The following is a 12,477-nucleotide window of genomic DNA, read 5'->3' as shown; positions in this document are numbered from 1 at the left end:
TAGCACACCCACTCACTATTCACTATTATTCTATCAATATATGGACTCGTTGCCATCTTATATCAATGAAAAAGAATTACATTCACAGAAATCACCACAATCTAACAAACACATATGCATATTTGCATACATATACATTAATTACAATAGTTATAAACATCGAACAGGATATTCGATTCTACATAGAACAATTTTTTTTTTGTTCATTTCGAATTTAGATATTTGTAGCCTTATAAAATTATAGTATATATAAATGTAAAACCTTAGATAATGTTTATTGCACTTCAATTTCAGCGCACTCACAATATATATCTATCCCTTCGTCAGCACAAAGAAAATAGAAACAAAGGCAAAATTGGTGGCACTTAACTTTACACATGTGGAAACCATCTTCTCTTTTAACTCTCTATGTTTTTGAGTGTGCATTAATGATTTTGATGATTCTTTAACAAATCCCCTTCTTCTCTTCTCTCAGCTTTCATAAGCTGCCTTTTAGTGGAGTCCCTAGATTTTGCCTTATATTATTATTCTTCTATCAAAAACACTTCTATAAAACCACATTATATTTGAGGCCTAGCTTCTCCATGGTGTGTGTACGTATTGGTATATATCCATAGAGCGAGAGAGAAGAAGAGATATTGAAGGTGTAGTATAAGAAATGGAGTCTTTTGTAAGGTTTATGCGTTCTGCAAAGCCATATTTCGGAGTGATTTTCGTGCAATTTGGTTACGCTGGAATGACGATTCTTACGAAATCAGCTTTGGATAAAGGAATGAGCCAACATGTTTTTGTGGCTTATCGTCAAGTTGCTGCTACTCTTGTCATTGCTCCTTTCGCCATTATCTTTGAAAGGTCGTCTTTTCTTATTCATTCCTTCATTTTCCTTGATTTCTATTGTTTGGATTACTTGTTAAGGACAAACAATTGAATCGACTTTCTTAAATGCTACAAAATTGTTTTAAAAATATTTTGAAAAATCAGTCCAAACAAACATTGAAAGAATTTTGGTCTGACCATACTTGCTACATCCTAAAACTACATCTCCAAACCATAAGATAAAAAAAAACACACACATATATATAACTAAAAACATGAAGATGAGTGCAACTTACAATTAGTAGGTTTTAATTTTGAATTTAGTTCTTTAAATGTATTATTAGAAAATTATTATTGTTTTTTAAATATATGTAGATGTGTGGTGTAGGTTGAGTTTTGCTAGTATGACACTGCACTGTGATTTATGTATCAAAGTGGAACATTTGAGTGGTTATTAACAAGTGTCCAATTATCTTAACCAAACTATTAATTTATTTGTTAGTACTTGTTTTTTCGTTTAATAATTTGTTAGGTTCAAATTTAATGGTTAAAAAAAAAGAAGTCAACAAACAATGAATAATTTTTCTCTCTCTCTCTCTCTATCTCTACGAAAAGGTTGAGTGTTTTTGCATGCAGGAAGGCAAGGACAAAGATGACCTTTTCATTGTTGTTCAAAATTTTGTTGCTGGGATTCTTAGAGTAAGAAAAGCTTAATTAATTTAATGTGTGACAATTTCATTTCACTACTTCTAATTTTGAACTAATATAAAGTTTTAAGTTACAACCTAAATCACTTTGTTTATTCATATTCTTAAACACGATTATATATGAATTGTAGGCCAGTGATTGATCAAAACTTGTTCTATACGGGTATGAAGTATACAACAGCAACCTTTGCAGCTGCCATGTGCAATGTTTTGCCAGCTTTTGTTTTCCTCATGGCTTGGGCTTGCAGGTAATTTCACTATATATATCTAAACTTTCCTTTCATCTTTTCTACAAAGATTAAATAAATACGTTTTAATTTGACAGTGACAAAGAGTTTTTGAAAACACACATTTGCTGCATAAAAGCTTTTCTAACCCCTTTGGGTTGTAGTCTCCCCAATGTTGTATTAAAGTACCTTTTGTTTTAAACAAGATGCTAAAGGTGAGAGATGAGCCAAGAGGTGCATTGGAACATTTCAATTAAGTTGAGAGTGTGTGGTTTAATTTTTGAAGTATTTAATTTTGAAAAGAATGGAAGTGTTTTGGTGAACAATAGAAATAGATATTGAAATAATTTTAAAATTTATTTTGATCAATTTTTATTAAAAGTATTTAAATAGAAATGATTTTTTTTTAAAAAAAAAAAACTATTTTTTTCTCTAGTCCATTCTATCCAATTCAAATGGACTCACACCTTCATCATACCCAATAATGCCTTAGTGATGCCAATTATTTTGTATATTTAAATTAGTATTAAGGTACTATTTTGGGACACTCTTTGTCAACTTTTTATATTAATTTTTTAGAAATACACTTTTGATACATATATTTTATATTTTAAAATTAAAAAATATTATTTTATAGAATTGAAAAATTGACACATATGCATGTTAGCTTTTTTTAGCTATAATAATGAAAATTTCCCATGCTAAAAGTTTATTTTCCGTTCATTGTTGTACATGTTTGTTTTTGGTTTTTTTGTTTAATTATAAGAAACAGAATCTACTTGAGTTTTTGTTTTTTTAGAGAGAAAATAATTAAGTACGGTCCATTTTTAGTTTCAAATATTAGAATTCAAATAGGTTTTTAATAGGTTACTAAAATGTAAGATTCATTTTTTTAAAAAAATTATTGATAATTGATTATCAAACACAACTATTTTATATCCAATGAACGAGACTTAAAATTTTTAATTTTATTTGATAGGTCAAAGATGATAAACTACAAAATTTTTAAAAAATTAAATCTAAAAATCAACCAGACACATAAAAAAGTTCATTAAGGAACTTAATCAACCTAAAATTAGTTTAATGAACACAAACCTAGTATACAATAAAAAAAACAAAAATTATGAACCTATCAAGCATTTTCTAAAAGAAAAGGTATTTAGGGATTAAACTTTATATTATAAAGTTATACAATATAAGTTATATACGAGTATTTCTAAAAAAAATGTCTTGTTCAAATATTAAACGATGAGTAAGAGTCCAAGCATGTGGTGCATTTTTAACTTTTTTTTTTTCCTTTTATATTTAATTATTATTATTATTATTATATTTTACTTTAGAACCAATCTTAGCTTAGTATTTCATTTGAAGTCCCTACAAATTGTAATCTATATCTTTTTCTTCTTTGTTTTGTTAAATATAGCATCAAAATCAAAATAACTAGAGAGCGTGAGATTCAAATCCATAAAAAATATTCTTCTATTATATATAGTGATCGTTAAGTTGGAGTACAAATTAAACACATTTTTCACTAAGAAGAAGAATGATTCATAATACATGGTTTATATATGTATGAATATATATTTTTTTATATAATGAGACAGGCTCGAGAAAGTGAATATTATGAAAAGGGGAAGCCAAGCAAAAATCTTAGGAACAATAGTAACAGTAGGAGGAGCCATGATTATGACATTCATAAAAGGTCCAATGTTGCATCTACCATGGTCGAAACTACCAAATCACCCCTCAGCTTCTTCTTCTTCATCATCAGCTGCTTCTACAGATCACCAAAATCAAATCATTGGCTTCCTCATGCTTACAACTGGCTGCATTTGTTGGGCAGCTTTCATCACTCTTCAGGTATATATATAAATAAATTGAAAAAGAAACTCTTCTTTTTCTTTTTTTCAATAATGGGAATAATTATTATCTAGATTAGATGCTATGCTAAATTTAATAAGTCGATATGGGTGGCGTAATTAGGCGATTACATTGAAAGAGTACCCTGCCGAACTGTCGCTTACGGCATTGATATGCTTGGTGGGCACCATTGGAGGTTCTGGGGTGGCTTTAGTCATTGAGAGAGGGAACCCTTCTGCTTGGGCTTTGCACTTTGATAGACAGCTTCTAGCTGTGGTTTATTCTGTAAGTATATCTATCCTTTGAAAGTGCAATTAACACAATGTTACTATAAAAACGATTTTGATTTCCAGTTTTCAATTTTACTGATATATTGATTGTAAATAAAGAAATTAAGGGGACCCCATGTTTTCTCATTTTAGAATAAAATAATTCAAATTTTTAGGTCCCATGGTCGTTTTCGCTTTTCTTTCTGATTTTTTGAAAATCAAGCTTACAAGGACCTATTTCACCTTTTAACTTTTTTTGCTTTTATATCTTTTACCCATGTCTTCAAAAATCAAGTAAAAATTTGAAAACAAGAAAAGGAAAGAAAATAAATTTTTAAAAACAAAAACCACTTCTTTTTCTAAATACAGAAGACCTACCAAATTAGTATGGATATCTCAAACTACGTATTGATCTTGAAATGCCTTAAATCTGCTATTTGGTGCTTTAAAACTAAGTAGAGATGGTATATATGAACCCTTCAACATTAAACCTGTACATTTATCTTTGTATTTTGCGCTCTATTGTTTCCTCCTCTACTTATGAATGTAGTTAATTAACAGTACACACTATAGTGAAGTCCATGATCATTTTCTTTTCTTCTCATTCTTTGCTTATTGATGGTTTCTGCCCTATCAAATAACGTATATATATCTTGGCGCATATGTTAATCTTTGGTTATATTGTTGCAGGGAGTAATATGTTCAGGGGTAACGTATTATATTCAAGGAGTGGTAATGCAAACAAAAGGGCCAGTTTTTTTCTCTGCATTCAATCCTCTAGCCATGGTTCTTGTTGCAATCATGAGCTTCTTCATCTTGTCTGAGATTATGTTTTTGGGAAGGTACGAAAAATAACATTCTTAGTTATTCCCAAATAGGGAAAATTAATTAATTAAAAGTTAAAACCAATTACTAATGACCATGCATGATGCAGGATGATTGGAGTAGTGATCATAATATGTGGCTTGTACATGGTTTTATGGGGGAAAACCCGAGATCAACCTCCAGTTCTTAAATCTGAATGCGATAAAATAACACCTTGTGAGCAACAAATGAAGACGACAACAACGGTTCAATCGAGTCAAGATTTTCTCGCACTCGATGTTGCAAAAGAGGAGAAAAATTAAATTGAAGAATTTTTATATATCTAAAACAACTCGTATAACTGTGCTTTTGTATGATGACCTCTTATATAATATATATATTTTTATTTCAACGAAAATATGTTTTTTTCTAACTTTTGTATTTGTGTAACTTGAGGCTATATGTATAATAATAGTTTCTCTGTTTTTGATCTTCTAAGAGCTAGGATATTGTTACTGTTTTTTCATATAAAGAAGCATATAGATCAATACAATCAAATGTTGGAAGAATTACAAAATAACAAAAAAAAGTTGGTGTAAATATTGAGAAACAAAATGTGAATATTTTTCTTTTTCAAAGATATATATACAACCAAACTCAAATGTTGTAGAAGCTCAAATTGCTTTGAGATTGGGCTTCTTGTTTCACTTTTGCAACAAAATGAATAGGATTGTGTGTTTTGGGTTCACCATTTTTTGTATAGCATACCCATTTTGTTTTTTTTTTTTTAGACTGAATGTATATTTGAGTTTATGGGTTCGATACCATATTATATATATATATATATATATATATATATTTATTTATTTATTGTATTTTTAGGAGATATCATCTCTCCCCCTCTTTTTAAGGTGTGTCATCTTCAATCTTTTTTTCATAATTCATCATGGAGTATTTTCCTTTTCAAAAATTTTAAGATCTAGGTATCTCCTTAAAATAACAAAATTCATTATTTCTTTTTTTTATTGAGATTAAATTTAGATCAACTACTCTAAGAGTACTTCAAGACTTATTGTAAAGCTAAAATAGATATAGCTCTACAAATATCTATATGTTTCGACTACAAAGTTGTTGGTTCGAATCTCCCAACCCCCTATCTAAAAGTAATTATTGAAAAAAGATTGAATGAATCCATAATTAAATGAATTAGTAATTAATTTCTCAAGCTATTATTCATTCAGTTTAGACTACAAACTTATGCAAATGTATTATCATATATTTTTTTTTTGCTATTTTTTCAAACGCCCCTATATATAAATCCATTAGGTCTTCAAACGTGTTGGAAGTACCATATATGTATGAGACACTCCTAAGACTAAGAATAAACCAACATAGACGAGGAGGAGAGGATAAAAGACAAATAATGCAAATATAGCAAAAAAAAAAAAAAATAAAACTATTTACAAAATATAATAAAATTTATCAAATTCTTTCTAACAATTTTTTTTCCTAAATTTTGTAAATAGTTTCAATTTAATTTTTTTCTATTCATGAGAAGTTCCTAATAATAACGTCAATACACATTTATACTGATTTATATATCAAACGATGCAATAATTCTTTCAACACATTACAAAAACTACCCCTGAAGTATGGTTATAGTTGCAATCATACCCTTAAATTTGCAAAATTAAAAATTGAACTCTCAAATTTATCTAATATTTAAAATTGGACTCATAAACTTACATATAATTATCTAAGTTGAGTTGATTGTATGAATTTGAGGATTTAATTTTATTGTTTTTGGGTCCAATTTTTATTATTATTGTAAGTTTGAGGGTCCAATTTTAATGCATTTACAAGTTGAGGGATCCCATTGTTATAATTACAACTACCACCAAATTTATATTTTTTTAATAACAAAAGTTATATATATATATTTAAAATTAATAAACTAGCTTTTAGAAAAGTTAAAATTTTCTTTTAAATACTTAATTAAAAAGAAGTTCATGATTGATTTTTGTTTCAAGGAGTTTCATGATTGGATTCATTTGTTGTTAAAATAAATAATTAAATGAACATTTATGGTATGTGGTGTGTACACAGATGCATGTATGCTTACATATATATATATATATATATATATATATATATATATATATATCTAGTGTTTCTATCACGTGCAAATGCACGTGTACTTTTCTTTTTATTTTTTTGTGAAATGTGTTTTTTTTTAATAATTTAGATCATATATTATTACATTAATAAAAATATTAGTTATTTTTATTTAAAGATATTATTAAATTGGTAAAATTTTACAGAGATATTTTTGATAATAATAAAATATTGAAACTATTTAAAAAATATTTTAAAATTTATCAAACTTTTTATAATCTATTTGAAAATTTTGTTATATTTTGTAAATAATTTTATTATGTATGTTATTTATAACAATTCTTTAATTTTTTTTTTTTTTTATATTTGAAGAATATAATATTGATGTAACTAATTTTGGTTATTATTTTTGATACATATAAAGGATTTTCTAATTATTTTGAATGTCATAATCTAATTATTTTGAGATTCATGTGACTTTTGAAATTTCTTGATTAAATATAATTAATGTAAAATAATTATTTTTAAAATAAGTATGTAAAACTTCTGATCACCTTCAACATTTTTTCTATGTTATCAGATTTTCAACATTTTTCTTGTTATTAGATTTTATTTTTTCCCCATTGTTTACACTCCACCAAACACACCTAATTAGTAGGATTTTTTCTTGAAAATTGAAAGAATTTGAACAGGTAGAGAAAAAGAAAAACATGTAATAGAAAAAATTCTAACAAGATATGTAATATGAATAATTTATACCTATATTTGAGTGCATATATTTTATGGAAGTGTCTTCTTCTCTCAAAAAAATAGTAGAAACATGAAAAAAATAAATAAATAAATAGAGACTTGAAAGGACAAATAAAACAAACTAATTAAGAAGAAGAAGAGATATTGAATTGTTTGTGGAAAAAAGGGTAGATGATAGCTTTTTATATAGTTATAAGTAAATATAGTCATTAAGTACTTTGTAATTCATGAGAAATTTAGATAGTCAATAATTAACACAATGGAAAGTCACATTTGTGCATATTTGATGCAATTTAACAACTATATACGCAATGAATGATGCTCAAAAAGATTAAAAAAAAATACTTAAATTTTGAAGTAAACAAAACCTTGAAAAAGGATTATTTGGTAATTAGTTTGAATTTTGAAAGATATAGAAGTCCAAAAAAAGGTTTCATCTATCCTCACTTTCTAATATAGTACAGATAATAGAATGGTACTTTACCATTTGTTTAATATGTATATATATATATATATATAGAAAAATAAATATGCTATGATCAATCTGGGATTTCATTTCTCCATTTTATTTTTCATTTTATGTGGTGAATTTGTACCTAAAGAAATATGTTAAAATTAAAGAATTAATAAAGTATATGTATCTAATTTGATCTATTAATTTATTAGGATTAGACAAAGATCATTTTATACTGCAATTGATTTTTTTTCTATAAATACATCATTTATAACTTTATATAAAATTTCTGCACTTTTAACTATCTATCATGTAGTTCTCTCAGTAGAGGAGAGAGGACACTATTTTTTTTTTCCCCTACTCATTTTCTTAATTTTGGACTTTGGCAAGAAACAAAATGAGAACAAAAGTTGTACTTTGTTTAAAATAGTAGTAATTAAATTTTGAATTCATGTACAGGATTTGATAGAATACAAATAATTTCATTTTGTAAAAATATGTGAGAGATGATTTCTTAGACTAAATAGATTTAAAAAGGGCACATGCACTACATAAAAGAGTTTATTAAATAATTCAACTTACTATTTCTAACTTTTTAAAAGATGAAATGTTGCCTTTGCGTGTATAATTAAACTTTGTTAAAGAATAATTTGGTACTTAGAATGTACAAAATTAAAAGATAAGCAGGGTCGAGATAAGCAAAGCAAGCCTCACTTCCCTTCCCTTGTCCAAATAAGGGAATAACCAACCCTCTCTAGAATTTGAATATGGAAATAAGCTTTTTTCAACAGCCAATGGCATATATTGTTGATGAACAACGTAACTGTACATTAATTTATGAAAATCCGTAGCTACAAAGAGACGTAAGTTGTTCATTTCGTCCATTAGTCAAAAGGGTATAAACACTTTGGATGTTCTATAAAAAGATGCTAAACATTGGCTTCAATTCAAATTGGTGTGTTCGCCTGTTTGTCATTATTGCAAATTAGCCAAAGAAGTTTGGAGCACGTTTCAAGCACAGATTGGTCATAATATTGTCGAAAATAATTTGTCTTTCTCTCTGCCAAATTAAGCCAACTAGCAAGAAAAATGTCATCACCTTCAACATGGGGTCGCTATTCTTTGGACCATTTGGCTTGAGAGAAGAAATAACAGAATCTTCAACAACATTAAAAAAAACATTTTAAAACTTATGGAAAAATTCTTGTAACTTACTAGTGCTCTTCAAAGATGATAAGCCTAGCGTTATAGCTTTAAACTTCAAAACTTTACTAGACTAATTTTCCTCTTAGGGCTCCAAAACAGTCCCGTACGTACCTTGACTTCTTACTAATAATATTTGCATGATGTTTGGTAGCCCTATCAACTTCCTTTATGGGTTTTTGATACTAGCCTAAATATCTTGTTTCCTTTTAAAAGAAAAGAGGAACTGTTTTGTGATTTGTAATAAAGCATATATAATTGATTTATTATCCAAAAGAGAGAAGAAAAAAATAGTAGGAAGAAAACAAGAATGTGTTATATAAAAAGTTAAACCAAAGAGAATCCAAAGATAATGTGTAGAGTATGAGTGTATGTGTTAAATTTACTATATTCTTTAAATATATATATGATAACAAAATTATATGTTTTGTAATGGGGTGGTCGTGATTGAATTTTGTAGTTCTACTTTTGAGTGTGGATCTTTTTTTGACTCGAAATTTTGGATTTTTTCAATTATTATGGTGAGAACAATAATGAATTGTTCCATAAATGCTCAATCTCTCTTTATTTTTCAAAGAAAAAACAAAACTGATGGCAACCTTTGAATTTGAATAATATACTTTCAAACTTTGAATAACTATACATCATGTGCAACAGATACTCATCTTATTTATTCAAAAAGAAAAACAACTTTTATATTTCTTTAATTTCAAAATAGGAAACAAATCAATTTTTACTCATAAATCTATTTGTTTATTTTTATATTAAGATTCAAGTTGACTATCATCTCTTTAGCACTCTCATCATATCTTTGTCTCATTTACGAGAAAAATCTGTTAGATTTATTTTAAATATAATATTATTATTAATGTCGCACAATTGCATTATATGTTATTTATCTCTTTCGGGTCTACCATTTTATAGGTTCTTTAGGTTAAACGATAATGTATTAGTTAAAATGGGTGGTGTCTGTAAATAGAACCTTAGGATTAGTTATGTTACTGGCTCATTAAGTAGTTCATTCTTTTCCATAAAAAAATCTAATTAAGTTTTAAAGAAGGTTAAGTGAGAGAATCAATTCCTCGTTCATGGATTAAGGTATGAGATATGTTATTCTTTAACTAAATTTAATTTATAAAATCATTTAGTTCAAAGATCAATGTTTTTTATAAATAAGAGTAAATGTTAAACACTATTCTAAAATATGGTAATAATTGCAATTACACATTCAAATAATTATCAAGTAAAAATTAAGCCATGAAACTTATACAATTGTTAATTTCCAAACTTATTAAACGTTGCCTTCAGAAAAATTTAGTTTTAATAAGTAGTTGAAATTCTTATTCGGTTATATTTTTTTTTGGACAAATTATAACAATAGGTGGAGGGGACGATCGGTAGATGCACCCAAATATCTCAATTAAGTCGACACATCTTTACCGCCATCATCATGCCTTGGTTCAAAAGCATTGCATTATGAATGAAATATGTTGATAGTGAAGAGCTAGAGAGGAGTTTAACAATTAGTTGATTACACTCAAGAAAGAGAGGCTAAAGAAAAACTTTACAATCGAGAGATACATGATATATCATAATTACAAAAAAGTTTGGATCTAGTAATCCAAAAAGGCAACAAGTTAGATAATATTCTCCCAAAGATGACTAATAACTTTTTTCTCATCTTTAAAAGTTTCATTTTTTTCTTTTTACCCAAAGTTAAGAATAGGATACATTTTACAAGTAGTTTCGGTTTTTTTTTCTTTTTGCTATATTTAAAAATTCCTCAATTTTTTATTTTTCAAATATAATTTGATTTAAAAATCTAGTTTTTCTATAATTGAATTCAAGATTAAAATACTAGTTTATTCAATTTGAAATTAGCATATTATGATAAAAAATATCACGATCTTTTTCAAATTAGTTTAAACTACAAAAAGTCTATGTAGCCACCTAATTTTATCCTACATTTTTTTATTATTCTTTAAATTATTAATTGTAACAACGGTTAAGATATTTCATTAATTTATTTTGTTAAAAAAAGAAAAAGGTAAAATCTTTTTGTAATAATATGAAACCTAATGTTTTTTCTTATCTTTTTATTAAAATGGAAAATAAAGTCATTAATGAGAATATCTATTATTTAAAAAAATTCAAATCATTTTTTTGACTTATCACTTTAGGAAAAAAAAACAAATTAATTTATTTATACAGAATCTTTTTTGATTTATCATATTAGGAAAAGCAAAATAATTTATTTTATACAAAATTCTTTTAATACCATATTTGATTTATCTTTATCACTTTAGGAAAAAAGCAAAAAATTTATTTTGGACAAAATCTTTCAATATGGGGGGAGAAGAAATTGTTTTAGAGAAATTCTTGAGGAAAAAAATTGTTTTAGAGAGAATCTCTACGGAAAAAAAGTGTTTAGAGAGAATTTGAAGAAATGTATTCCTTTGCAAAGATGGGTCATTAGCTTTTTCGCTTTATTGTTTTTATTTTTATCTTCATATAGTCTTTTTTCTTACCCTAATTCTAATCTCATAAGGAAGGAAAAACTTAGTTGGAGGTTGCATTAGGTAGGGTTTACTCCCAATGATCCGCACCTCATACAACAAGTAATTTTCTTCGGGATTGAATCCTTATTTTTGTTCTTCTCTTTTCAAATGAAGAGAGAAAGAAAAAAATGTATAAGAATTTTTTTTTTCATTTTTACTACCTTTTTATCATCATGCTAAAAAAAAGGTCTTTTAACATTTTTCTTCTCTCTTCTAAAACAATAGAGAAAAAGAAAAAGTTATAAACAAAAAATTTCTATTATTATCATTATTATTATAATTATAATTATATATATATATATATATATATATATATATATATATATATTTAACCTTCTGTTTGTTTTTTTATTTTTTATATATAACTTTATTTATTTATTTATTTAGTTTTTTTTATATTTATGATTTTTTTTAAAAACTTTTTGCTATTTTTATTCTTATACCATTATCATTATTTCCTTTCATAATTTTTTTATCTCTTTTAACTTACTATCACTTCTATGTCCTCTTTTCTTCACTTATTTATTTAATTTTTTTTACATATTTATTTATTTATTATTTCATTTTAGTTCCTTTTTCATTTTTTTTTCTCTTATTTTATTTATCGTTATTAGGTATCTTTCCTTTTTTTTTTAACTTATTCTCATTACCACCATAATGATAATTATTATGTATATGACTTTAAATACATATATTTATACATTGATATCCTAA

General features: G+C 26.3%; 1 protein-coding gene across 3 annotated transcripts; it reads left to right on the top strand.

Moving 5' to 3' along the window:
* Positions 1-281: 281 nt before the first annotated feature.
* LOC103500201 (WAT1-related protein At2g39510-like) lies at positions 282-5,173 on the top strand. 3 transcript variants are annotated; one of them, XM_008463428.3, is made up of 7 exons: positions 282-852; positions 1,453-1,515; positions 1,655-1,771; positions 3,355-3,610; positions 3,734-3,895; positions 4,570-4,721; positions 4,814-5,173. In XM_008463428.3, the coding sequence occupies exons 1-7, from the start codon at positions 659-661 to the stop codon at positions 5,004-5,006; spliced, it is 1,137 nt and encodes a 378-aa protein (XP_008461650.1). In that variant the 5' UTR covers positions 282-658; the 3' UTR covers positions 5,007-5,173. The 3 variants fall into 3 exon arrangements, with proteins under 3 accessions (XP_008461650.1, XP_008461649.2, XP_008461651.1); XM_008463427.3 differs by having other exon boundaries at positions 1,432-1,515; XM_008463429.3 differs by lacking the exon at positions 1,453-1,515 and having other exon boundaries at positions 316-852.
* Positions 5,174-12,477: the final 7,304 nt, after the last annotated feature.

Source organism: Cucumis melo, chromosome 10 (assembly GCF_025177605.1).
Source record: "Cucumis melo cultivar AY chromosome 10, USDA_Cmelo_AY_1.0, whole genome shotgun sequence".
NCBI lineage: Eukaryota > Viridiplantae > Streptophyta > Magnoliopsida > Cucurbitales > Cucurbitaceae > Cucumis > Cucumis melo.
The sequence above is the reverse complement of the archived record's forward strand: the minus strand, read 5'-3'. Positions and strand labels throughout refer to the sequence as shown.